We start from the raw sequence: 27,473 nt of genomic DNA on the forward strand, positions 1-27,473 counted from the left end.
TGTTGTGGGGAGCAAATGAGGAAGGAGAAGACCATGCATACTACTGCTTGAGATGGACCAAGCCTTCTGTTGCAGAAGTCTTTGTTTTGGGAGGAAATCGAGAAGCTTTTCTGCTCCCATAAGTCTGGAAGCCACCCAGAAAACAGATTCTGGATGGAGAAATAGGAGTTTGCCCTTCTCCCAGCGCAGAAATTCATGCCCCAAGACGGGAGGCAACAGGTGACCAGCTTAGGCAGCTGCAAAAAATAGGATCAGGCAAATGCAAGGAGAAGGAAGGCGCCATCTCAGGCCACTAGTCCTCATGGTGCCCAGGTGCACTTCCAGGACCAGAGGCACCCAGTCATGTGGCAGCTAGACTGGTGACTGGGAGCGGCAGTTGAGGCCACATAATACTGGCCTTGAAAGACCTACGTTGGCTCCCAGTACGTTTCCGAGCACAATTCCAAGTGTTGGTGCTGACCTTGAAAGCCCGAAACGGCCTCGGTCCAGTAGACCTGAAGGAGCGTCTCCACCCCCCTTGTTCTGCCCGGACACTGAGGTCCAGCTCTGAGGGCCTTCTGGTGGTTCCCTCCCTGCGAGAAGCCAAGTTATAGGCAACCAGGCAGAGGGCCTTCTCGGTGGTGGCACCCGTCCTGTGGAATGCCCTCCCACCAGATGTCAAGGAAATAAACAACTATCTGACTTTTAGAAGACATCTGAAGGCAGCCCTGATTATTATTATCATCATCACCATCAGTGGCGGTGAGCAACCACAGGAGGGGGGGGGTGTTCTGCATTTGGGGGCTTTCCAGGGGCAGTTGGGGGCACCGGACAGAGGGTGAGGGGGGGCCCAACTCACCTTTTGGAGACTCAAAGAGGCTGTGCTGGCCCAGCTGAGCAAGCAAGGGGCTGCCGCTGTTGTGAGGCTCCAGGTGGCTCAGAGGAATGTATGAGGGATACAGACCGTTGGGAAGGTGGGAGAATCCTGGAAAAAGGGACAGAGGAAAGTCAGGTGTAAACCTTATTCTTATTATTATCCTTATTATTTATTAAACACATCTATTGGTTTTTAGAAACCCATGCAACTCAAAGGTGACACGCAAGAGTGATTAAACGACATCCGTTTAATCCAGCATAGAACACAGCACAGGAAAGTTCTAAAAATGCATTCCTAATTTTATTATGATTAAGAATAAACAAAATAAACCAAAGATAAAGAGCATGCAGAAATACTGCAACAGCAAGCTGAAAGCAGCATGAAGTTGGATGCTCTCATTGACTTTGTTGTTCCAAAACTTCACCAAAAAAATGCCCTTTCCCCCCCATGAACCTGTTACACCGGTCTATATGTATTATTTTGTAATAAGTTGGCTTAGTTGTAAATTACTAAGGATAAAATGTTCTTAATCCATTCAGGTATAGTATGAGATTATATCCCCCCGCCCCACATTTTTTGTGTTATAATCGTAGCAGCAGCTATAAAACACTATTTGTTGATTATTTTCCGGAATAACATCTTTTAGATTATCCAGCAGAAATATTTTGGGTTCTAAGGGTGTAGTCAGATACCCTAACGCTTCAGGGATACTAGGCCTGAACGTATTCCCAGAATATTACAAAATATTCAGAAGAAAACGCATCCACGTTTTTAAACGGGATTGCTAGGGGTCGTCCCACAAGATCTTGTGAGAGCATCCTAAACCAAAGAGGTTTTAAGCTTCATAGGATTGCACGAGACCCCCAGAGGTCATCTATTCCAACCCCACCTGCCATGCAGGAATCTCATGCCTTGCTTTAATTTAACTCGTGCTATTCCAACCAGCCCTATGGTTGAAATTGAGAAAATGAAATGCTTCTGAGCTGCAAACGCACACAAATGTCCCTCTGTGCATCCCATACATTCAGCACCATGACGTCTCATGCATTCAGTGAGAGCGGCATAGAGGTTATTATGTCGGACTCATATCTAGGACAGACCAGGGTTCGAATCCCCACTAGGCCACGAAGCTCACTCAATGACCTTGAGCTCAGTCACCACCTCTCCTCCGGGGTGGGGGTGTTATTATCTCCCCCCCCTTTTTTTTTTTACTATAATTATATTGTGTGTTTCATGGTTTATGTTGCAAAGCACCCCGTGCTCTCCTGATGAGGGGTGTGATATAAATTTAATGAAATAATAATGACGACGGGTGTCATGGAATCACAGAACTGTAGAGTTGAAAGGCACCCAACGGGTTAACCAGTCGCACCCCCTGCGACGCAATCGTCCCGGCTAAAAAACCCCTGAGAAACTCAGATATACAATCTAATCACCAAATGGCACCTTAAACCTAGGTTATGATGACTTTTTTTTTTTTTGCAATGGGGTTTATTAGTTCTATTAGTTTCGTTACTATAATTGCTTCATAAAACCTCAAAGCGGTTGACAAGTCTTTAAAACATCAGATGAAACAATCCAGGATAGAATAAATTCAAGCTCCCAGATCCTTCTCTTAAGTGTTGTTTTGCTTTCCCCAGCGTCCAGAGATCTCCACATGGTCACAGTTGGACCTGCGCCAGTCGCAAAACGCACCTGGCGCCTGGCAAATTTCTAACACTGCCTGGTACCTTGGGCTCATAGTAGATAGGTCAATGAAGACGTCGTCCCGGGGACAGCGGCCATGAGGTTAAGGGGTTTTTAGCAATAATGTTATAAAGGAGTATGCAAAAATGGAATGTTAACAGGTGAAAAGTTAAAGTTATAATATATTAAGATCAAGATAAGGATAAAGGTAAAGAGGGAAAGGATTTGCTGAATAAATAAATTGAACTGGAATACAAAGAGGGGAGGTGTGGGGAGGTCCAGGAAACAAGCAAATGCAAGATATGTTATGAAAGATTGAACTGTTTTTAATTGTTTTTTATTTTATTTATTTTATTTTTTATTTTTATGTTATGGAAAATCTCAATAAAATATTATTAAAAAAAAGAAAAAAAAGAAAAAGGCAGATTTCATGCTAGGAAACATTAGGGAAAGAATTGAAAATGACACTGGCAATATCACAAGGCCGTTATACCAATCTATGCTGCAACTGCGTTTGGGTGTACAACTCTGGAGACCTCAGAAAAGGTTGAGAGAAAGAGCAATCAATGATCAGGTGGTGAAGCAAACACCCCAAGGAAGGAAGGTTGCAGCGACGTCGGAGTTTAGAGAAAATGTGAGGAGGTTTATAAAATTATGCATTGCAAGGAGAAAGTGGACAGAGAAACGTTCTCCTCCCTCTCTGGTAACACCACAACTTGTGGACTTTCAATGAAGGGGAGCGTTGGGAGATTCAGAACACCGGAAATAAACAACTTCTTCATGCAACGCCTAGTTGGACTGTGGAACTCCCTCCCACAGGAAACAGTGACAGCCACTAATCTGGATGGCTTTAAAAGAGGACTGGACAAATTCATGGAGCAGAGATGCATCGAGGGCTGCTAGCCTTGGTGGCTGTGCTCTGTCCTCCACAATTGGAATAATAATAATAATAATAATAATAATAATAATAATAATAATAATAATAATTTATTATTTATACCCTGCCCATCTGGCTGAGTTTCCCCAGCCACTCTGGACGGCTTCCAATCAAATGTTGAAAACAGCATTAAATATTAAAAACTCCCCTAAACAGGGCTGCCTTCAGATGTCTTTTAAAGATAAGATAGATTCTTATTTCCTTCACTTCTGAAGGGACGGTGTTCCAAAGGGCGGGTGCCACTACCGAGAAGGCCCTCTGTCTGGTTCCCTATAACCTCGCTTCTCGCAGGGAGGGAACTGCCAGAAGGCCCTCAGCGCTGGATCTCAGTGTCCGGGCAGAACGATGGGGGTGGAGACGCTCCTTCAGGTATACTGGACAGAGGCCGTTTCGGGCTTCCAAGGTCAGCACCAACACTCTGAATTGTGCTCGGAAACGTACTGGGAGCCAATGCAGGTCTTTCAAGACTGGTGTTATGTGGTCTCAGTGACTGCTCCAGTCACCAGTCCAGCTGCCACATTCTGGATTAATTGCAGTTTCCGGGTCACCTTCAAAGGTAGCCCCACGTAGAGCGCATTGCAGTAGTCCAAGCGGGAGATAACCAGAGCATGCACCACTCTGGCGAGACAGTCCACGGACAGGGAGGGTCTCATCCTGCATACCAGATGGAGCTGGTAGACAGCTGCCCTGGACACAGAACTGACCTGCGCCTCCATGGACAGCTGTGAGTCCAAAGTGACTCCCAGGCTGCGCACCTGGTCCTTCAGGGGCACAGTTACTCCATTCAGGACCAGGGAGTCCTCCACACCCACCCTGTCCCCCAAAAACAGTACTTCTGTCTTGTCAGGATTCAACCTCAATCTGTTAGCCATCATCCATCCTCCAACCACCTCAAAAAACCAGTTACTGGGAGAATCCTGTGTTCCTGATTCACACAGGCAACTGTTCAACCCCTGTGAGAACGGAGTGCTGGACTAGATGGGCCATTGGCTTGATCCAGCGGGCGTCTCTTATGTTCTTATGACAGATGGCCACCTGTCTGTCGTGGACTCCCTTTCACCCAGCCAAGGGAAGGAACCAAGTTAAGGCTGCTTTGGCTTGCTGGCTTTTTGCTTTGACCACATCTGCCCTGTCTCCCCCAAAAAGCACGGCGACGTCCGTTAGCGATATTTCACCGAAAAGCAGCAGGCGAGCAGGAACCACGCAAGGGGAGCGAGTCTTGCTCAACCCTGATGCGCAACCACGTCGGCCACAATGACGGGCCTGTGGCTGCAGAAGGGAAGCAGGCACTGTGGCACATGGCAGCAACATCCTTGCACATGCTTCAGCCTGCTTCCTCCCAAGCGCCCTGCCTGCGCACCACGGCTGGCTCCGGCGACAGAGGAAGCACGTCCGCAAGCTTTGAGTGCCTCGTATCTTGAAAGAATTTAACAAACGTGGGTTTCGTGGTCTGGAATGGCAACAGAATGGTGGTCTTCTGGAGGAACAGGTGGGCAGATTTGGGGCTCGGCTGAACCGGGAGCCTTAGCTGCCCAGGAAACCACAGATCTTGCAAAATAACACAAAGGCTGCGTTATGCAATCTGAGAACGGGAAACGGATTTGCACAGGCCTCGGAGTTGCAATAAGGAGAACATTAGCTAATGCTCCTCCAGGCTGCATCAATAGAAGTCCAGTGTCCAGATCAAGGGAACTGCTCTATTCTGGCTCGGTCGGACCACATCTGGAGTCCTGTGCTGAGATCTGGGCACCACAATTTAAAAGGTTGACAAGCTGGAAGGTGTGCAGAAGAGGGCAATCAAGATAATATAATGATAATAATAATTTATTATTTATACCCCACCCATCTGGCTGGCTTTCCCCAGCCACTCTGGGCAGCTTCCAACAGAATATTAAAATACAATAACCTATTAAACATTAAAAGCTTCCCTAAACAGGGCTGCCTTCAGTTGTCTTCTGAAAGTCTGGTAGTTGTTTTTCTCTTTGACATCTGATGGGAGGGCGTTCCACAGGGCAGGTGCCACTACTGAGAAGGCCCTCTGCCTGGTTCCCTGTAACTTGGCTTCTCGCAGGGAGGGAACCGCCAGAAGGCCCTCAGTGCTGGATCTCAGTGTCCGGGCAGAACGATGGGGATGGAGACGCTCCTTCAGGTATACTGGACTGAGTCCGTTTAGGGCTTTCAAGGTCAGCACCAACACTTTGAATTGTGCTTGGAAACGTACTGGGAGCCAATGCAGGTCTTTCAGGACCGGTGTTATAAGGTCTCGGCGGCCGCTCCCAGTCACCAGTCTAGCTGCCGCATTCTGAATTAATTGCAGTTTCTGAGTCACCTTCAGAGGTAGCCCCACGTAGAGCGCATGGCGGTAGTCGAAGCGAGAGATAACTAGAGCATGCGCCACTCTGGCGAGACCGTCTGGAAGCCAAGCCTTATGAGGAGCGGTTGAGGGAGTTGGGCAGGTTTCGCCAAGAAGTAAAGGAGACTTGAGAGGAGATACGATCAACATCTTCAAATATCTGAAGAGCTGCAAGAGGAAGCAAGCTTGTTTTCTCCTGCTCTGGAGGGGAGGACTCAAACCAATGGATTCAAGTTGCAAGAAAGGATATTCGGACTCAACATCAGGAAGAACGTTCTGACAGTGAGAGCTGTTTGACAGTGGAACCAACTCCCTCGGGAGGTTGTGGAATCTCATTCGTAGGAGGTTGGAGGACTGTCTGTCATGGAAACTTCAGCTGAGATCCCTTCATCAAAGGGGGCTGGATTAGATGACCCTCAGCACCCCTTCCTACTCTGCCATTCTATGAAAACACATCTAAAAGCAGGCAGGCGGGTTCTGCAAAATGCAGAGGACCAGTACATTTTTCTTTTGGACTGGGGAACCTTTGGCCATTCCAAGCGTCATTGAACTACGATTCCCCACCCCACCCCGGCAGCCCTAGCAAGCATGGCTGGCAGCCAGGGATGTTGGGAGCGGTAGTTTAACAACATCTGGAGGGCCAAAAGTTCCCCACGGCTGAGCTGGTGCATCGAGACCAAGGTTCGAATCCATGCTCAGCCACGCTGAAGCTCCCTAGGTGAACTTGGACCACTCATTTCTCCTCTCTGCCTTCACGTATCCCTGTATCTCATTGTGACATTCCTGCTCATGGTTGAATCGCTCATTCCTCCAGGGCGTTATAGTGGTTGGATCAACCTTGGGCCTCATGATGCGAGTTGTAGTACAACAACATCTAGAGACCCACAGTTCAGAAATGCTGGGTTTCGGACTAGGACCCAGGGAGACCTGCATTCGAATCCTGACTCGGCCATGAGGAACTCTGGGTTGAACCAGACACTGTGCTTCCTGGTTGAACCTACCTCACAGGGTTGTTGTAGAGATTAAAATGAGGAGGCAAGAGCCATGTAGACTACTTTCAGCTCCCTGGAAATTAGAGTGGGAGATAAGTGCAAATCAATAGATTTGTTGCACCATGACTCTCGGTTAGGCCTCCCAGGTGTTCCTTGGGCACAGGTGGGCATCTAGTCCAATGGCACAATGGTAGCACCAGCCCCCCAGATGGCAACTCCAGGCTTGGAAGAATATTCGCACATCTTAGCAAAATCTCAGAAGTCCACCAAGTCCAAGCGCCCTCTCTGTCCTTCCTCACAACGAGCAAAAGAATATAATAATAATAATTTATTATTTATCCCCTGCTCATCTGGCTGGGTTTCCCCAGACACTCTGGGCGGCTCCCAACAGAATATTAAAAGCACAATAAAACATCAAGCACTTCCCTAAACAGGGCTGCCTTTAGATGTCTTCTAAAAGTCAGATAGTTGTTTATCTCCTTGACATCTGATGGGAGGGCGTTCCACAGGGCAGGCGCCACTACCGAGAAGGCCCTCTGCCTGGTTCCCTGTAACCTCGCTTCTTGCATGGAGGGAACCGCCAGAAGACCCTTGAAGCTGGACCTCAGGGTCTGGGCTGAACGATGGGGGTGGAGACGCTCCTTCAGGTCTACTGGACTGAGGCCGTTTAGGGCTTTAAAGGTCAGCACCAACACTTTGAATTGTGCTCAGAAATGTACTATATTATTATTATTATTATTATTATTATTATTATTATTATTAATTATCATCATCTAAGTGGCAGGTCCACTGTATAAAATATACATTCTGTGAGAGCTCCTCGCCCCATATATGTCCACTTGACTGCTACAGATGCCCCATAATGCACGGGTTCTTACATCTCTAAGGACTCCTCATCTTAGAGTTCTTACATCTCTAAGAACTCAATTGTTTCGTGTGGCAGCACCTGCACTTTGGAACTCCCTGCCTCTTGATATTATTCCCATTTATGCAGGTTTTGCCATTTACTCCAAAAGGAGAAATAGGCAACGGCTCTCAGCACACACAATGTTAAGTTTTTTGAGGGGGGGGGCTGAATTTACACAGAAGGGCTGGAAAGGAAGTTACACGTAGGTTATGGATGACTCGTTTTTTTTTTTTCCCTTTTTTAATGGTCTGTAGCTTACTCCTTGGCCTGTAGACAGCAGCCTCTGGAATGCTCTGTGGCTTCCAATTCTGTTTTACAAGGAAACTGATCGGCAAGGCAAGAGAAGCCAGGCCAGAACCCCACCCCTCTTTCCTGGAGCAGGAGTTCGGATTCCTTGAAAGCAGAGTCAAGATGCTCATTCCCCCAAGTGGGGGGGGGGCAGGTAGTCCCAAGTTTGGGGCAAAGGCGGTTTCCGAGAGCCCCCCACCATCTCCTCCTCATTAGCAGCACAAAGGGATGAAAAAGACCCCTCCCAGAGACAGGGGTAGGGGTCTGCAGCCAGAGACTCCTGCAGAATAAGAACACAGAAGAGCCTGCAGGATCAGGCCCATGGTCCAGCATCCTATTCTTGCTGTAGCCACCCAGGGGCCTGTGGGAAAACTGCAAGCAGAACAGGGACACCAGAGCCCTTTTCTCTCCTGCAGCTGTGAGTTCCAAAGTTTTAAGCCAACTTCTTTCTTTTACCTGTCCTGGATCTTCCAACATTAGGTAAAGGGAAAGGGAAAAGCAGAGACATCACCTTGCCGACAAAGGTCCATATAGTTAAAGCTATGGTTTTCCCAGTAGTGATGTATGGAAGTGAGAGCTGGACCATCAAGAACGCTGATCACCGAAGAATTGATGCTTTTGAATTCTGGTGCTGGAGGAGACTCTGGAGAGTCCCATGGACTGCAAGAAGATCAAACCTCTCCATTCTGAAGGAAATCAGCCCTGAGTGCTCACTGGAAGGACAGATCCTGAAGCTGAGGCTCCAAGACTTTGGCCACCTCATGAGAAGGGAAGACTCCCTGGAAAAGACCCTGATGTTGGGAAAGATGGAGGGCACAAGGAGAAGGGGACGACAGAGGACGAGATGGTTGGACAGTGTTCTCGAAGCTACCAGCATGAGTCTGACCAAACTGCGGGAGGCAGTGGAAGACAGGAGGGCCTGGCGTGCTCTGGCCCAGGTGGTCACGAAGAGGCAGACACGACTAAACGACTAATCAACAACAAAGGTAAAGGGACGCGGGTGGTGCTGTGGGTTAAACCACAGAGCCTAGGACTTGCTGATCAGAAGGTCGGCGGTTCGAATCCCCGTGACGGGGTGAGCTCCCGTTGCTCGGTCCCTGTTTAACCCACAGCGCCACCCGTGTCCGGAGATTATTCTACCACTGCATTAAACCTGGAGACTGCCCCTCTTGATTAATTTAGATATTGGAAATCCCATGGGGAGGCTATGGGGTTGTGGGACCAGTTTTGGCCCAGATTGGCTGTGCTGGAAGGAAAAGAAACAGGCTGAATGGCTTTCTCCATCCCTGGGAATGTAAGAAAGTAAAGAACTTCTGGGAAATGATATATAATGAGATGAAAAAGATGTTGAAATACACATTCTTAAAAAAACCAGAAGCATTTTTACTTGGTATTATAGGCCAAGACATTAATAGACAAGATGTCAAACTGTTCTTATATGCAACAACAGCGGCAAGAGTATTATTAGCCCAGAGATGGAAGCAAGACAAAATTCTGACGAAAGAAGAATGGCAGACGAAATTAATGGACTACGCAGAATTGGACAAAATGACAGGAAGGATTTGAAACCTGCGAGACCAGAAATTTACAGAAGATTGGAAGAAGTATATGAATTATTTGAAGAGCAACTGTAATCAACAAATTATGCTAGTAGGACTACAAGAAGTTTTGTAAGGAGAAATATGTGAAGTGTTACAAAGCAGAAAAAGATAGAGATCTTGGTTATGAGTTTGAAATGTAATAGGGAAAATAAGAAATGCATACTAAGAGATTAGACTGGAAAATGTTCAGACAGGACTGATGGAAGTCAAAAAAATTGAATAAGATGTAAAGGTATGTTTAATTACTGTTGAAAATGATATGTTAAAAAACTAATAAAAAATTATATATATATATATATAAAAAGAATGGCTTTCTCCATCCCTCCCAGCCTTGACCCCTTTCCTATTTGGCAAACCAGCTAGCAGACACCCACAGGCCGGGTCTGGAGAACGGGCCAAAGGCACCCGACCAGGAAGAAATCGCAACCTTTCCCCCGCTCTCAGACCAGACATTTCATCTGTAGACACAAACAAGAGTTTTGAAACCTCCTAAGGGGTTACATAAATCCAGACAAGCGCAAGACTTTAGCAATGTTGCTGACCGCGCAGGAGGGCAAGTGGGCCCTGCGACTTCCCAGTCCCGGGAAGGGGGCAACAAAGGAGATGGGTGCAAGGGGTTTTCTGCACACACAGTGATGGGTGTTTGCTGCGCATGCAGGATTTGGGCAAATCTGGGTGCCGGGTCAATTGCAGCTTCGCTCCCATCTTTGAAAGCACAGCCACCCGCCAAGTCCTTTTTCTTCCATGCGGTTTCTGTGGCCTGTTGATTCCTAATCTCATGACCGGATGCTTCCTCTCTTCTTGGTGAGTCAGAGATACATATATATATATATCTCACAAACACACAAATGAACCCCGCCCTTTCGTGTTTAGAAAGAGGAACAAAGATTAAGATTTCTTTTTCCAGGGACGAGACGGGTGGGTTTGCCAACTTCTTGCAACATCAGCCCTCGCAGGCTCTCCTCCCAATTTCTCCCGAAGTAGGTCAGGCTCATTAACCCCATTCGATGGACAAGGAACACCGAGGAACAAGGGAGGTTTAAATTACTTGTGATTCATCTGAGAGGAGGGGGACTCGTTCTGCAGAACGCCTGGCTTCGCAGGCTCTCCTCCTCCATGGAGAAACATGACAAGAACCTGGGCTGCCTAGTCCAACACCCTGCTCTGGCCGCGGCCGCTTGCATTATGAAACACAGCTCAGTCACAGGTGGGCAGGTGCAGGGCTGAAGCTTCTGAGGTGCAAAGCATGCAGAGGGGTGCCTCGCCTGCTCCACTTCTCTCCCCCCCCCCCCGGCATTCACATACCAAGAGCCTGTTGGATCAGACACATGGTCCTTCTACTTGAGCATCCTCTTCTCTCACAGTGGACAACCAGCTGCCTGGGTGGGAAACTCTCAGGCAGGGCCCAAGCCAAAGGCGCCCCTCCCCTCCTGTGGTTTCCACCAGCTGATATTCAGCACAGGGTGAGAAACTAAGATACAGTGGTCCCTTGGTTCTCAAATGCCTTGGTTCTCAAACAACTTGGAACCCAAACACTGCAAACCCGGAAGGAAGCGTTCTGGTTTGTGAACTTTTTTCAGAAGCCAAACATGCTGCGTTTTGAGTGCCATGCTTCCAGTTTGAGTGTTATGCTGAGGTCTGTCTGTTTTTGCTATTTATTTTGTGGCTTTTTTTTCTTTTGTTTTTGTGACTGCGTGGAACCCAGTTCAGCTATTGATTGATTGATTGATTGATTGATTGTGTGACTGCAGTACATGGTTCATTGCTTTCATTTTATGGATCAATGGTCTCGTTAGATAGTAAAATTCATGTTCAATTGCTGTTTTAGGAGTTGTTTTTAAAAGTCTGGAACGGATTAATCCATTTTGCAATACTTTCAATGGGAAAGTGTGCCTTGGTTTTGGAACGGACTTCTGGAATGGATTAAGTTTGAGAACCAAGGGACCACTGTATATAAGCTCAGTGCTTTTTTTCTTAAAAATGTTTAGGGGTACTCTCATTTTGACTCAATGAAATCACCATTTTATAGTTCAAATTGGGAAAAATAAATACAGTCAATGGACAAAAGTACAAAGATTCACAAAAAAGGTTAGGGGTTTGCGTACCCCCAGAACAAAAATCACTGTATAAGCTAATCGCTAAGTGGCACCTTAAACCTAGATGACATTCGCTACAATGGAATGTCCAGGCAACTTTTCCTTTTCCAATGATGGTGATGATTTATTCATTTCTAGACCACTTTATATTTAAAATAAATCTCTCCAAGCAGTTTACAACACATTAAAACATCAAATAAAACAATCCAGAATAAAACAAATTCAAGCTTCAAGGAAAACTTTCCAGCTCCTTCAGTTTTCCCCATATTGATTTACCTGCTCAATTTAAAGAGTTGCCCTATAGCAGAAGGACTCTAGGAAGGCAGTGGGGTGTAGTGGTGAGAGTGTCGGACGAAGGCCTGCGAGACCAGGGTTCGAATCCCCACTCCGTCTTGAAGCTCACTGGGCGACCTTGGGCCAATTACAGCCTCTTAATCTCCCTCGCAGGGTCGTTGTAGAGATTAACTCAGGCGAGGGGGAAACCACGTCCTCGCCTTGGAGAACAAGGTGAATAAACTCTTTTGCTTACCTGTGTAGGAAAGCTAGAGGGGCCAGGCAGGTGCCCATTGCCCACCTGGCATGCAGACATCACAGGATCGCCATTGGACCCACGCCAGGTGCAAAACCCACCTGGGAAATTTCTAGCACTATAAATGACCCTCTGGGTTCCTTCCAACTCTACAATTCCATGATTCTATGGATGATGGGAACCGTAAAGAGCAAACCTGCAGTTTCCCCTGCCCAGCCATCAATTGCACCATTTTCCTAGTAGGTATTTCAAGGGACGCGGGCGGCGCTGTGGGTTAAACCACAGAGCCTAGGGCTTGCTGATCAGAAGGTCGGCGGTTCGAATCCCCACAACGGGGTGAGCTCCTGTTGCTCAGTCCCTGCTCCTGCCAACCTAGCAGTTCAAAAGGACGTCAAAGTGCAAGTAGATAAATAGATACCGCTCTGACGGGAAGGTAAACGGTGTTTTCGTGCGCTGCTCTGGTCTGCCAGAAGCGGCTTAATCATGCTGGCCACATGACCCAGAGGTTGTACGTCGGCTCCCTCGGCCAATAAAGCGAGATGAGCGCCGCAACCCCAGAGTCAGCCACAACTGGACCTAATGGTCAGGGGTCCCTTTACCTTTTTATTTCAAGGGATGGGAGCCGCCTTGAGATTTGCCCGGCTGCTAACTTCCCCCAATGGCTTTCGACGCAGGGAACAGGCAAGGACACGGCTCTGGAAGGCTGCAAAGGGAGCCTTTTTGCCGAATGTCTTTCCCGGGGTCATCCAAGTCCCTCCCGGCCACAGACCCAGAGACACCATCCGCACCCAGGCGGGGGCAGATGTTTCCACCTTCCACAGAATGCCATCAGCTTGCCAGCATCTCCCCCCACCCAAAAAAAAGCTGTATTTGACCCTCAGGAATAGGCAGGGGAGCATTTCTCTTGGAGGAAGGCTCCTCGTGGAACAGGAATGTGATGACACAGACGGGTTGGAATCCAGACCCCTTAAGCTTGCGCAGAGGCCAGCTGTGGGTCTCCTGCAAAGAATCCATGATTGATGCTCCACGAAGGCAGCTAAGGAATGAATTAAGGCACCTAGGCAGCTCTGCACAAAGGGGCAGGAGTAGTATTGGCACAAAAATGGAAGCAAGAAGAATTACCGACAAAAGAAGAACGGAGGATGAAGTTGATGGACTATGCAGAATTAGATAAGACAACAGGAAGGATTTGAAACCTGCGGGACCAGAGATTCTTAAAGGACTGGAGTAAATATATGAACTATTTGAAAAGTAATTGTGACGAACAGATTACGCTAGTAGCACTGCAAGAAGTTTTGTAAGGTGGATTATTTGAAATATTACAAGAAAGACCATGAAGAGAATTATTAGTTAAGGACAATTAAATGCAATATAGAAATTAAGAAGTGCAGAATAAGTGATAAAAAACGGAAAATCATCAGAGATGTAGATGTCTAAAACATTGCATAAGATGAGATGATATGTTGTATGATTGTTGGAACTGATATGTTAAAAAATCAATAAAAAATATATAAAGGGGGGCAGGAAGAGAGGGGGCAATCTCAAAAAGGCACTTTTCCCTTTGTCTGTTTCCCACGCCACCAAAACCCCAATTCTCCATCCATTTGCCCAATGTGCTCTTAAAGCCACGAAAGCTGGTGGGTATCACTGCCTTCTCCTGTGGTAGGGAGTTCCACAGTCTAACTATGAGCAGCGTGAAGATGGACTCTCTCATCAGTTAACATGAGCCAGAATGTTACTGTGACTCTGTCGGTGTCAGAAATCCAGATATATTAAGGTAGTTGCCCCTTAAAACTAGGTCGCCACAATGTAATGTCTTATTTGCCAGGGGGTTGGACTAGATGACCCTCAGGGTTCCTTCCAATGCTAAAATTCTATGATCTCAACTACATTGCTTGACTGCAGCTTGCTCTTGCAAGAATTTGCTTGTCCCAATATGCAAGGAGGAGAATCACACACAGTGGAAATGGTATCAACTATGGACTAAGGCAGAGGTTTTTAAACGGTGGTCTGTGAGTTCCATTTGAGTGGCCTTTGGAAAGCCTGTTGCACATTCATATACAGTGGTACCTTGCTTCTCAAACACCTTGGTACTCAAACAACTTGGAACCCAAACACTGCAAACCCGGAAGTAAGTGTTCCAGTTTGCAAACTTCCAGAAGCCGAACGTCCTCCGTTTTGAGTGTTATGCTTCCAATTTGAGTGCCACGCTTCTATTTTGAGTGTTACGTTGTCTGTTTTTGCTATTTCTTTTGCGTTTTTGTGGCTCTTTTGATTTTTGTGTTCGTGACTGCATGGAACACTGTTCAGCTACTGATTGATTGTTTTATGGATTTTATGGATCAGTGGTCTCTTTAGATAGCAAAATTCGTGTTAAATTGCTCTTTTAGGGGTTGTTTTTAAAAGTCTGGCATGGATTAATCCATTTTGCATTACAGTGGTACCTCGGGTTAAGTACTTAATTCGTTCCGGAGGGCCGTTCTTAACCTGAAACTGTTCTTAACCTGAAGCACCACTTTAGCTAATGGGGCTTCCCGCTGCTGCTGCACCGCCAGAGCACAGTTTCTGTTCTCTTCCTGAAGCAAAGTTCTTAACCTGAAGCACTATTTCTGAGTTAGCGGAGTCTGTAACCTGAAGCATATGTAACCTGAGGTACTACTGTACTTTCTATGGGAAACCACACCTTGGTTTTGGAACGTTTTGGTTTTGGAACGGACCTCCGGAACAGATTAAGTTTGAGAACCAAGGTGCCACTGTATATCTGCACTCAGCCCTGCATTTACTTCCCTTGATGTGATGATGGAGGACTAAGATGCCCAGAGAGGGGTCCCCCCGATTCATGCGGCAGCGCAGAAGCACAAGACTTTCGTCCTTTGCTGTGAAGAAGTCAGCTGCCTCCATGGAGATGCCAAGTCGACAACCTGGCGCCCAGAAATATGCAGGTAGTTGCAACTGGACCCACAGCAGGAGCAAAACACACCTGGCGAATTTCAAACACTGGATTGTATGCCTTACAAAAGCACAAAGAAAGAGGAAACCACGTCACCGTTTCACAGGCGGCAAAACGTGGGGTTACCCTGCTAAACAATTTGGCATTCGCCACCGAGCAAACCCAGAGCCCTGGGTCACACCGCTCTAGAAGAAAGCGAGGTTGCTCCCTCCGTCTCTGGGATTCAACCCGTTCCAAATCGCAGCTGATGCTCTTCCTGCAAGTTCAGCCTTTGCTGTGAGGATTGTAAAACATCCTCCCCACACCTAATGCCCGGCCTTCAACTGCCACGGTCTTAATTTTCACCCCAGCCTTCTCTCTGAGCCGGTTGTCACTTTGGAAAGTTTAATTTACACAGCCGATCTTATGCCTGCCCCCACCTTGAGAGGCCGGCAGGCTCTGACCGGGCCCCCTCACCTCCCTGAGGGCGGCAATATCAATTTGACGGGTTGTCTCATCTTCCAGCAGCAACAGAGACCGAAGACACAGACCTCGACAGAGGCAAGCCAGTCTATTGGGCACAGGTGTGTTTGCAGCCTGGCACTGCCAACATCCCAAGTGTGTGGCAAGAGGCTGCCACCTGGAAGGGGACCAACGGGCAATGTGAATGTGGGGGCTGCATATAGGCCGGCCGCCCCACCTCCCACTCCACCCCTGCATTTCTGGAAGCAGCTTGCGGCAAGATTCTCCCATCGGTTTCCGGAGCGACGCTCTCAGCGGTTAGACTGTCAAGCGAATCAATCATTTACCGTCAAATTCAAAGACGGGCGTGATCAGATCTGCCGCTGGCTTTGCATTTGCCACGAAGCAAATTCCGCCGACATGCAACCAATTGCAGACGGCGTGTATCTGGCGATCGTTCGTTCCTGCTGAGGGTTTCTTAATAAAGCACATTTTGACTTCTACATTGCTGCTTTCTTTCTTTAAAAAATGAAACCTCTTTAGTTGTAGAGTTTTATTTATGACGCCGTGGGGCTGATACAAAATAAACTCTGTGCGTATCTAAAATAACCTCTGCCATGCAAGAGTAATTTATAATTGAGGGAACGGCTGCCTTCGCACATCACATTAAGGCCTGGTTAATGGCCTGCTGTATGCGCCCAGATTGATCCGCCGTTACTCCTTGGCACTAGGCAGCAGGGGCAGCAACCATGGGCTTGACTTTGTGTTATGCTTGAACCAGGAATTGCTGTTTGCTTCCCTCTGAACAATCCCATATCAGAAGTCGAGGCTTCTTCTCAACGTACCAGCCATGCAAAACAAATTGGGATCCTGCAGGTGGATGTAACTCTAGTGCCAAGGCTCACAGTCGGCTGCTTCCACTCGGCAGAATCATCTGCACGTCTGCGGTTTAGTTTTTCTTAATTATTACAGTGGTACCTCGGGTTACATACACTTCAGGTTACATACACTTCAGGTTACAGACTCCGCTAACCCAGAAATAGTGCTTCAGGTTAAGAACTTTGCTTCAGGATGAGAACAGAAATCGTGCTCCGGTGGCAGCGGGAGGCCGCATTAACTAAAGTGGTACCTCAGGTTAAGAACAGTTTCAGGTTAAGAACGGACCTCCGGAACGAATTAAGTACTTAACCCGAGGTACCACTGTATTTCTTTATTTGGTTTTTCAGAATAAAATTTTACAGTCATATATTGAACGCAGATCATAAAAACAAGATTCCAAGGAATCTCCTGGACTTCCCTCCTCCCCTTTGTGGGTCCTATTATTAATCATTTCCTCCTGCATCTTTTATGATGATCCAAATCTTTTACATCTCCATTGTGTCCAAAATTCACCATTAAACTACAAGTGATAATTTCAATCCTACTAACGATGTTAACTGTTTACAATGGTCTTTAAGATTGGGAAATGTTTATTATGTATATACAAAATCGTTGTAAACAGCTCAAAACATTAGCAGGATTTTAAACACACTTGCATTGTAGCAGAAAATACAGATAATCTAGAAATATGAAAAATTGGAGAAGTATTGATATGTAGTTGGGAATAGAATTAATAGGACTCATGGAAAGGATAGGGGGAAGTCAAGAGATTCAGAGAAATATCAAAATGTGGAATTTTTATGATATTATGATGTCATTTTTTTCTGTTCTTTTCCCTTAATCTTTCTCTTTTTGAAAATCAATAAAAATCATATGATATTAAAAAAAGAACTCTCTCTCCCTCTCTCTATATATATTTATTCAGAAAAGACCACCCATCAAAGGAGTTGGCGTTGCCCCCCGCAAAACAGCCCCAGTTCCCCAAAGTGTAACTTTGAGGAGCAGCAGGAAGAAGGAGGCCAAAGCTTCGGACCAATTCTCGTTTGGACGCTTTCCCCGAGGCTCAAGGGACGGCTGCCAACTTGGCTGAGCCCGCTTGGCCGAAGCTCTTCGGTCTGGCAGTGCCAGCCTTTGGAACGGAGGGCCTTTCCTTCTGCCATGGCAAGAGATCAAACAATCACAGCGCGACCGTCAGGACTGTTAAGGAAAAATTCTGGGGTGAGTGTCTACTCAACAGCCCAGCTCATCAGGGTCCCCCACGGATCCATGCATCTAGTTACAGGTAGGTAGCCGTGTTGGTCTGCCGTAGTCAAAACAAACAAACAAAAGATTCCTTCCAGTAGCACCTTAAAGGTAAAAGTAAAGGGACCCCTAACCATTAGGTCCAGTTGTGGCCAACTCTGGGGTTGCGGCGCTCATCTCGCTTTATTGGCCGAGGGAGCCGGCGTGCAGCTTCCGGGTCATGTGGCCAGCATGACTAAGCCGCTTCTGGCGAACCAGAGCAGCGCACAGAAACACTGTTTACCTTCCCGCTGGAGCGGTACCTATTTATCTACTTGCACTTTGACGTGCTTTCGAACTGCTAGGTTGGCAGGAGCAGGGACAGAGCAACGGGAGCTCACCCCGTTGCGGGGATTCGAACCGCCGACCTTCTGATCGGCAAGTCCTAGGTCCCTAGGCGTCCCAAGGTGCCACTTCGCGATTAGCTTATACAGTGCTTTTTTTCTGGGGGTACGCAAACCCCTAACCTTTTTTGTGAATTTTTGTACTTTTGTCCATTGACTGTATTTATTTTCCCCAATTTGAACTATAAAATGGTGATTTCATTGAGTCAAAATGAGAGTACCCCTAAATGTTTTTTAAGAAAAAAGGCACTGAGCTTATATACAGTGGTCCCTTGGTTCTGAAACTTAATTCATTCCAGATGTCTGTTCCAAAACCAAGGCCCACAGCACCACCCACGTCCCACCTTAGAGACCAACTAAGTTTGTTATTGGTATGAGCTTTCATGTGCATGCACACTTCTTCAGTGTCCATGCAGTCAGTAAAAGAAGGAAATTCCAGCCAAGTCATTTGGAGCAAAACAGCGGTCAGTAGACCATGATCTTTATTGTTGCGCAACAGGTCGCCACAGCAGTAAGAACCCCAAACATGGGGTGACATCCTCTTTAAAAACTTCCCTCTTTCCCCTAAAATACACTTTGAGCAGCATCATTGAGACATCTTCACTACATCACTAGCACATCACAAATGGGGAGGGGTCTACAAGGGTTACACAAGTTCAACATGAGGTCACTTGATCAGACCCCTTTCCCAACACCTCTTAAGTCCCCATCACTGGAAGAACAATAAAACTCTTGACATCTCCTTGCCCTCAGGACTTGTCTGGAGATGGGCTTTCAGAACACCGGACTTGCTCAACTGCCTCTGCGGATGTCTAGTGTTGCCCCCTTGGTGACTCCCTGGCTGGGGGGCTGTGGATGTGCTCCCACGCTTGGGGAATTATGGCGGGATGCCCTGTTCCTGCTGTCTACGGGACTTCCTGCTTCTTGGTTCATAGAGGGAGGTGGAGCCCAAATTCACCTTTCTTTAAGGGTTAAATGGCATTGGAAAGTTAAAGTATGGCTTTTCTACAAATTTATAAAGCTAAGTACAGTGGTACCTCGGGTTACAGACGCTTCAGGTTACAGACTCCACTAACCCAGAAATAGTACTTTGGGTTAAATAGTACCTTGATTTGGCCATTCTGGCTCCTGACCATCACTCGTAAATATTGACGGCTGCCCATCGCGCTCCAAGATTTGATTTCCCAAGGGGAGGGGCAGCTGCCAATGCCATGGAGGTGAGCTTCAGCTGACAGTGACATGGTCTTAAGCATGGGTAGGCAAATTAAGGCCCGGGGTCCGGATGCGGCCCAATTGCCTTCTCAATCTGGCCCGTGAATGGTCTGGGAATCAGCATGTTTTTACATGAGTAGAATGTGCCCTTTTATTTAAAATGCATCTCTGGGTTATTTGTGGGGCACAGGAATTCGTTCATCCCCCCCCCATAAAGTCCAGCCCCCCACAAGGTCTGAGGGACAGTGGACCGGCCCCCTGCTGAAAAAGTTTGCTGACCCCTGGTCTTAAGTCACCAGAGCTGGAAAGAGACTGTGTCCCCCCCACCCTCCGGGATTGGCTAATGAGCCTGGGGGGGGGGGGAGATGGAAATCACTCTCTTGCTGTGTGACGGAAGGGGTCGCTGCTTGCCACTAGGAACTTGGCATGGGCAGAGGGCAGAGGGCACGCCAGGCGCCTGCAGCACTCAATCACAGAATAACAGAATCAACTGCCAAGTTGGAGGGGACCCCAGAGGTTCTCTAGCCCACCCCACCCCTGCAATGCAGTCACCACAAACGTCTGTGCCCCCCGGCTGGCCTTTGAGGAAAGAGTAGGTTGTGACAACAGCCGCAGAGATGGAACTAGCCCAGAGATGGAAAGAAGACAAAGTCCGTACCAGAAAGGGATGGCAAACCAAGCCGATGGATAATAATAATAATAATAATAATAATAATAATAATAATAATAATAATAATAATAATAAATACCCCGCCCACCTGGCTGAGTTTCCACAGCCACTCTGGGCAGCTCCCAATCGAGTGTCAAATGGCAAAACTTGAAATGGCAAAACTGACCGGAAAACTCAGGAACCAAGAAGACAAAAACTTCAAGAAAGAATAGGGGGGAAATTAATTTAGGAGACCACTGTAAGCAGATGAAAACATTAGCAGGATTTTAGTAACACTTGTAATGTAACAATCACTGTGGACAATAGGGAGAGATACAAAATGTTGACAATAAGACCCATGGAAGGGATGGTGGGAAGTCGGGAGATTCAGAAAAATCTCTAAATATGGATGCGTATTTGGTACTGTTATAACTTTACACTTGTAAAATCAAATAAAAATTATTTTCAACAGCAACAAAAAAGAGGAAATGGTAGGTTCCCCCTTTTCCTTGAAGGTGGAACATCAGTGCCTTTTCAGTCTAGTAATGTATACTTGATCATTTCAGTGCCCTTTTTCCAAACTTTTTCCAACTCTAGACTATCGTTTTTGAGGTGAGATGACCAGAATTGGCCACAGTATTCCAATGCAGCCACACTATAGAGATGTATAACAACATTAGGCTATTGGCAGGGGGTGTTTTCCGGCGCACACTATCCTGGGAATAACCTACACGAAATGCAATGCGACTTACTTCATACATAGGATTGCAAAAGACTGGGTCCCTGGCATTGACCGCCCACCCGAATTTGTGGAGCCCCGGTCGCAGCCAAAGCATCTGTGCGTCCCATGCAAACCCAGCACAAATAAATGTACTTCTAGGGTAAACCTGATTAAATAAGGTTTGGCGCGCCCGTCAGTAGGAATTCCAAAGCTGATCAAAAGGTAAATGCACAATCAAAGATGAGGCCATGCGGATCAAGTTATGTAAACATCATGCAAATTTTTAACAGCACAGCCCTCTGGCGGCAGCGGGGGTTGTGGCGAGGAGCAGAATCCTTGCACTTTTGCCAAGCTCAAAATTGCAAAAGCTTGGGCCACCCAGCAGCACATATTTCGTGCACTCAAGTATTGCGACCTGCAGTTCAGGCATGATGGGGTAGGGCTGGGCTGAGTGATAGATTGATATATCATCCAACGCCAGTTTGAAGTCCGTATTGGGATATTGGCTTCACACTTTTTCACCAGGCAATATACAGTGTTACCTCTGGATATACACACCTCTGGTTGCATATCCTTCAGGATATTTTCCCGGGTTTCACCGCACGCGCATGTGCTGAAACACTCTAGGCGCTGTGCGCATGTGCAGAACAAGCACCTCTGGTTGCGAATTCCTCAAGATCCAACCAGACCTCCGGAACGGATCCAGTGCACAACCGGAGGTACCACTGTACAGTGGTACCTTGGGTTAAGTACTTAAGAACAGACCTCTGGAACAAATTAACCTGAAACTGTTCTTAACCTGAAGCACCACTTTAGCTAATGGGGCCTCCTGCTGCTGCCGTGCCGCCGAAGCACAATTTCTGCTCTCATCCTGAAGCAAAGTTCTTAACCCGAGGTAATATTTCTGGGTTAGCGGAGTCTGTAACCTGAAGCGTCTGTAACCTGAGGTACTACTGTATCGCAAATCAGGATGTGTGTGTGTTAAGCAAAAATCACAATGTGGGGGGAAATGTGAGGTCAGCCTATGCTTTTCTCGATTCCTGCACCTCCTGTAAACTCTATCGGCTCAGCTCTCCCCTGACCTGCAGGGAGCAGCAAATCGCAAGAGCAGGCGCTGGCAGAAATCACGATGCAGGAAAAACCGTGAAGCCGGCCAACGCCTCTACACAGCTCCATCCTTACATCGTGATATATCGGTAAACAAGATGTTTAGATGGTGATATATGGCGATGTTGAAAACCAAATATTGGCCAGCCCTACACCAGGGACTAGGAGAATCCGTGCCGCTCATTCCAGAATGGCACAAACTGGGTGTTTGATTCTCCTCAGAGCTTCTCACATTGGCCAGGTAAAGGCCGAGATATTCCACCAGGTGCAAAATGGAGGCAACCAAAAGGGGAGCTGAAGCAGCAGCAAACAATAATAATAATAATAAAGATTTAAAGCAGCTTACTAAAGAAGGACGAAGGCCTCGCACATTATTATTTATTACTCTATATATTTATTACATGTATTGCATTTATACAGTGGTACCTCAGGATACGAATGGGATCCGTTCCGGAGCCCCGTTCACATCCTGAAGCGAACGCAACGCGTGGGCATGCGCAGGTCGCGATTCGCCACTTCCACGCATGTGTGTGACGTCATTTTGACCGTCTGCACATGTGCAAGCGGCGAAAGCTGGAAGTAACGTGTTCCATTACTTCCGGGTCACCGCAGAGCGCAACCCAAAAGCGCTCAACCTGAAGCAACTTCAACCCGAGGTATGGCTGTATTATATTGCATTTTCCTCCAAGGAACTCAAGCTAGCATTCTCCCTCCCCCGCCCCAATTTCATTCTCACAACAACCCTGTGAGGTAGGTTAGGCAGAGAGACATCTGATTGGCTTCCAAGGTCACCCAGTGAGCTGCATGACCTGGTGAGCATTTGAACCCTGGTTTCCCAGGTCCCAACCTGACACTCTCCCCGCTACATCACACTAACTCTAGCACCGTCAATGCAGATGGTTTTTTGCAGGATCATCATAAGCAACCGGAATAGGCCCCTGCCCCAGGGAGGTTACAGTTACCGCAACCAACAAGGTAGACTGGGGATCAGTTGTAGCCCCCGCCCCCCACCTTGCCTACATCACAGGGTTGTTGCAGCAGTAAAGGGAGAGTAACCCCCACATGAGCTGCCGCCCTGCACTCCTAGGGCGGGATGCAAACATAATAAACATTAATTGCTTAATTGCTTAATCATTTTAAAGCCAGGAGAGTTAATCGGCTAAAAAAGTCTTTAAGCCGCTGGCCTGCCTGGCTGGGGCATGCAGGAGGGAAGGCAAGTGAGGAAAAAACCCAACCCATGGGCTGACGATCTTGCTTATGCGACAACCACATCTTGCAAAAGCCGCACCACTGCAACCCGTTTGTAACCTCCAGAATGTCAGTTTCTGCAGAATAACTAGATCAGGGGTAGGCAAACTAAGGCCCGTGGGCTGGATCTGGCCCAATTGCCCTCTGGATCCGGCCCACGAACAGTTCTGCAATCTGTCTTGATTGCAGTGGTGCATGCTCTGGTTATCTCCCGCTTGGACTACTGCAATGCGCTCTACGTGGAGCTACCTTTGAAGGTGACTCGGAAACTACAACTAATCCAGAATGCGGCAGCCAGACTGGGGACTGGGGGCGGCCGCCGAGACCACATAACACTGGTCTTGAAAGACCTACATTGGCTCCCAGTACGTTTCCGAGCACAATTCAAAGTGTTGGTGTTGACCTTTAAAGCCCTAAACGGCCTCGGCCCAGTATACCTGAAGGAGCGTCTCCACCCCCATCGTTCTGCCCGGACACTGAGGTCCAGCTCCGAGGGCCTCCTGGCGGTTCCCTCACTGTGAGAAGCAAAGCTACAGGGAACCAGGCAGAGGGCCTTCTCGGTAGTGGCGCCCGCCCTGTGGAACGCCCTCCCACCAGATGTCAAAGCGATAAATAACTACCTGACATTTAGAAGACATCTTAAGGCAGCCCTGTTCAGGGAAGTATTTTTTGTTTCTATGGAAGCCGCCCAGAGTGGCTGGGGAAACCCAGCCAGATGGGCGGGGTACAAATAATAAATTATTATTATTATTATTATTATTATCGCCAATTGGATCGGCGCAATTGCCATTTAAAAAAAAAAAAAAGGGGGGGTGCCTTTTTTTGCCATTCCCCCCCTCCCTCTTCCTGACTTCTCCCCGCCCTGTGGAGGAAGGGGGCTGGGCTTTGATAGGAAGCCTCGCCGCCCACCCGCTGGCCTCTCCCCATGGCTGCACTGTGGGCTGGTGATTGGTGCGCCTGCTAGCCCTGCGCCTGGGAAAGCTGGCCCGAAAAGGAGAGGCGCCACTACTGCCGCAGGCTCCCAACCTCAGGCAGAGCGGCAGCGGAGGTAGGCAGGGGGAGGGGAGAGGCTGGGGGAGGGAGAGAAGCCCCCTCTGCCACGTGCATGTCCGGCCCGCCACTAGGTCTGGGGGACGGTGAACCGGCCCCCTCCCAAATAAGTTTGCTGACCCCTGAACTAGATGCACAAACAGAAGATGAGAGACATGGACCAGGCTTGCATGGAACAAGGATCTAGGGGTCTGGGTGGACCACAAGCTTCACATGAGTCCACAGTGTGATGCAGCAGCCAAAAAAGCTAATGCTACTCTAGTCTGCATCAACAGAAGCATAGTGTCCAGATCAAGGGAAGTTATAGAACCACTCTATTCTGCCTTATTACTTCCTTATTACTTATTACTGCCTTATTACTTCGCCGCTCGCACATGTGCAGACAGTCAAAATGACGTCACACACATGCGTGGAAGTGGCGAATCGTGACCCGCGCATGCACAGATCAAGGGAAGTAATAGAACCACTCTATTCTGCCCTGGGACGCAGGTGGCGCTGTGGGTTAAAGCCTCAGCACCTAGGGCTTGCCAATCGAAAGGTCGGCGGTTCGAATCCCCGCGGCGGGGTGCGCTCCCGCTGTTCGGTCCCAGCGCCTGCCAACCTAGCAGTTCGAAAGCACCCCCGGGTGCAAGTAGATAAATAGGGACCGCTTACCAGCGGGAAGGTAAACGGCGTTCCGTGTGCTGCGCTGGCTCACCAGATGCAGCTTGTCACGCTGGCCACATGACCCGGAAGTGTCTTCGGACAGCGCTGGCTCCTGGCCTATAGAGTGAGATGAGCACACAACCCTAGAATCATAGAATCATAGAATCATAGAATCATAGAGTTGGAAGAGACCACAAGGGTCATCGAGTCCAACCCCCTGCCAAGCAGGAAACACAATCAGAGCACTCCTGACATATGGTTGTCAAGCCTCTGCTTAAAGACCTCCAAAGAAGGAGACTCCACCACACTCCTTGGCAGCAAATTCCACTGTTGAACAGCTCTTACTGTCAGGAAGTTCTTCCTAATGTTTAGGTGGAATCTTCTTTCTTGTAATTTGTATCCATTGCTCCGTGTCCGCTTCTCTGGAGCAGCAGAAAACAACCTTTCTCCCTCCTCTATGTGACATCCTTTTATATATTTGAACATGGCTATCATATCACCCCTTAACCTCCTCTTCTCCAGGCTAAACATGCCCAGCTCCCTTAGCCGATCCTCATAAGGCATCGTTTCCAGGCCTTTGACCATTTTGGTTGCCCTCCTCTGTACACATTCTAGTTTGTCAGTGTCCTTCTTGAACTGTGGTGCCCAGAACTGGACACAGTACTCCAGGTGAGGTCTGACCAGAGCAGAATACAGTGGCACTATAACTTCCCTTGATCTAGATGCTATACTCCTATTGATGCAGCCCAGAATTGCATTGGCTTTTTTAGCTGCCGCGTCACACTGTTGGCTCATGTTAAGTTTGTGGTCAACCAAGACTCCTAGATCCTTTTCACATGTACTGCTCTCAAGCCAGGTGTCACCCATCCTGTATTTGTGCCTCTCATTTCTTTTGCCCAAGTGCAATACTTTACATTTCTCCCTGTTAAAATTCATCTTGTTTGTTTTGGCCCAGTTCTCCAATCTGTCAAGGTCGTTTTGAAGTGTGATCCTGTCTTCTGGGGTGTTAGCCACCCCTCCCAGTTTGGTGTCATCTGCAAATTTGATCAGGATGCCCTTGAGTCCATCATCCAAGTCGTTGATAAAGATGTTGAATAAGACCGGGCCCAAGACAGAACCCTGTGGCACCCCACTAGTCACTCTTCTCCAGGATGAAGAGGAACCATTGATGAGCACCCTTTGGGTCCGGTCAGTCAGCCAGTTACAAATCCACTGAGTGGTAGCATAGTCAAGACCGCATTTTACCAGCTTCTTTACAAGAATATCATGGGGCACCTTGTCAAATGCCTTGCTGAAATCAAGGTAGACTACATCCACTGCGTTCCCTTCATCTACCAGGCTTGTAATTCTGTCAAAAAATGAGATCAGGTTAGTCTGACATGACTTATTTTTCAGAAATCCATGCTGACTATTGGTGATCACAGCATTCCTTTCTAGGTGCTCACAGATTGTTTGCTTAATGATCTGCTCCAGAATCTTCCCTGGTATTGATGTTAGACTGACTGGGCGGTAATTATTTGGGTCCTCTCTTTTCCCCTTTTTGAAAATAGGGACAACATTTGCCCTCCTCCAGTCTGCCGGGACTTCGCCTGTTCTCCAGGAATTCTCAAAGATGACTGCCAGTGGTTCTGAGATCACATCTGCCAGTTCTTTTAATACTCTTGGATGCAGTTCATCTGGCCCTGGAGACTTGAATACATCTAAACTAGCCAAGTATTCTTGTACTATCTCCTTAGTTATTCTGGGCTGTGTTTCCTCTGCTGAATCATTTCCTCCAAATTCTTCAGGTCGGGCATTGTTTTCTTTATCGGAGAAGACTGAGGCAAAGAAGGCATTGAGGAGTTCAGCCCTTTCTGTGTCCCCTGTTTGCATTTCACCATCTTCTCCTCTGAGTGACCCCACTGTTTCTTTGTTCTTCCTTTTGCTACGAACATACCCATAGAAGCCTTTTTTGTTGCTTTTAACCTCTCTAGCAAGCCTGAGTTCATTCTGTGCTTTAGCTTTTCTGACTTTGTGTCTACACGTGCTGGCTATTTGTTTGAATTCCTCTTTGGTGGTTTCCCCCCTTTTCCATTTTTTGTACACATCCTTTTTTAATCTTAACTCAGTTAAAAGTTCTTTAGATAGCCACCCTGGCTTCTTTAGGCACCTTCCATGTTTCCGTCTCATTGGTATTGCCTGAAGTTGTGCTTTTACTATCTCCCTCTTAACAAACTCCCAGCCATCATGAACTCCCTTTCCTTTTAGTATTACTGTCCATGGGATCTCACCCAGCACTTCCCTAAGTTTTATGAAGTCGGCTTTCTTAAAGTCAAGAAATTGAGTCCTAGTACGCTTGGCTGCTCCTTTCCGTTGTATAGTAAACTTCAGAAGAGCATGATCACTTGCGCCTAATGATCCTTCCACTTCTACCCCATTAACCAGGTCATCGACATTGGTTAGGACCAGATCTAAAATGGCTGTTCCTCTTGTTGCTTCTCCCACTTTCTGGACAATGAAGTTGTCTGCAAGGCCAGTGAGGAATCTGTTTGACCTTATGCTCTTGGCTGAGTTTGACATCCAACAAATATCTGGGTAATTGAAGTCCCCCATTACTACTATCTCCCTTCCTTTTGCATGCTTGGCCATCTGTTCCAGGAAGGCATCATCTATGTCCTCCGTTTGGCTTGGGGATCTATAGTAAACTCCCACAATGAGGTCA

The 27,473-nt window shown here is 47.5% G+C and overlaps 1 protein-coding gene across 4 annotated transcripts in view; it reads right to left on the reverse strand.

Annotated features, from left to right (window-relative positions):
- TNRC18 (trinucleotide repeat containing 18) overlaps positions 1–27,473 on the reverse strand; it is a 128,509-nt gene that overhangs the window by 76,394 nt on the left and 24,642 nt on the right. For all 4 annotated transcript variants that reach the window (XM_083413277.1, XM_083413276.1, XM_083413275.1 and 1 more), the window contains exon 2: positions 839–964. Coding sequence is in view for 3 of the 4 variants with exons in the window: in XM_083413276.1 (XP_083269402.1) it covers positions 839–964 (126 nt within the window). In the remaining variant the exon portion in view is untranslated. The remainder of the gene's footprint in view (positions 1–838; positions 965–27,473) is intronic.

Source organism: Podarcis tiliguerta (assembly GCF_965153285.1).
Source record: "Podarcis tiliguerta genome assembly, chromosome: 14".
Classification (NCBI taxonomy): domain Eukaryota; kingdom Metazoa; phylum Chordata; class Lepidosauria; order Squamata; family Lacertidae; genus Podarcis; species Podarcis tiliguerta.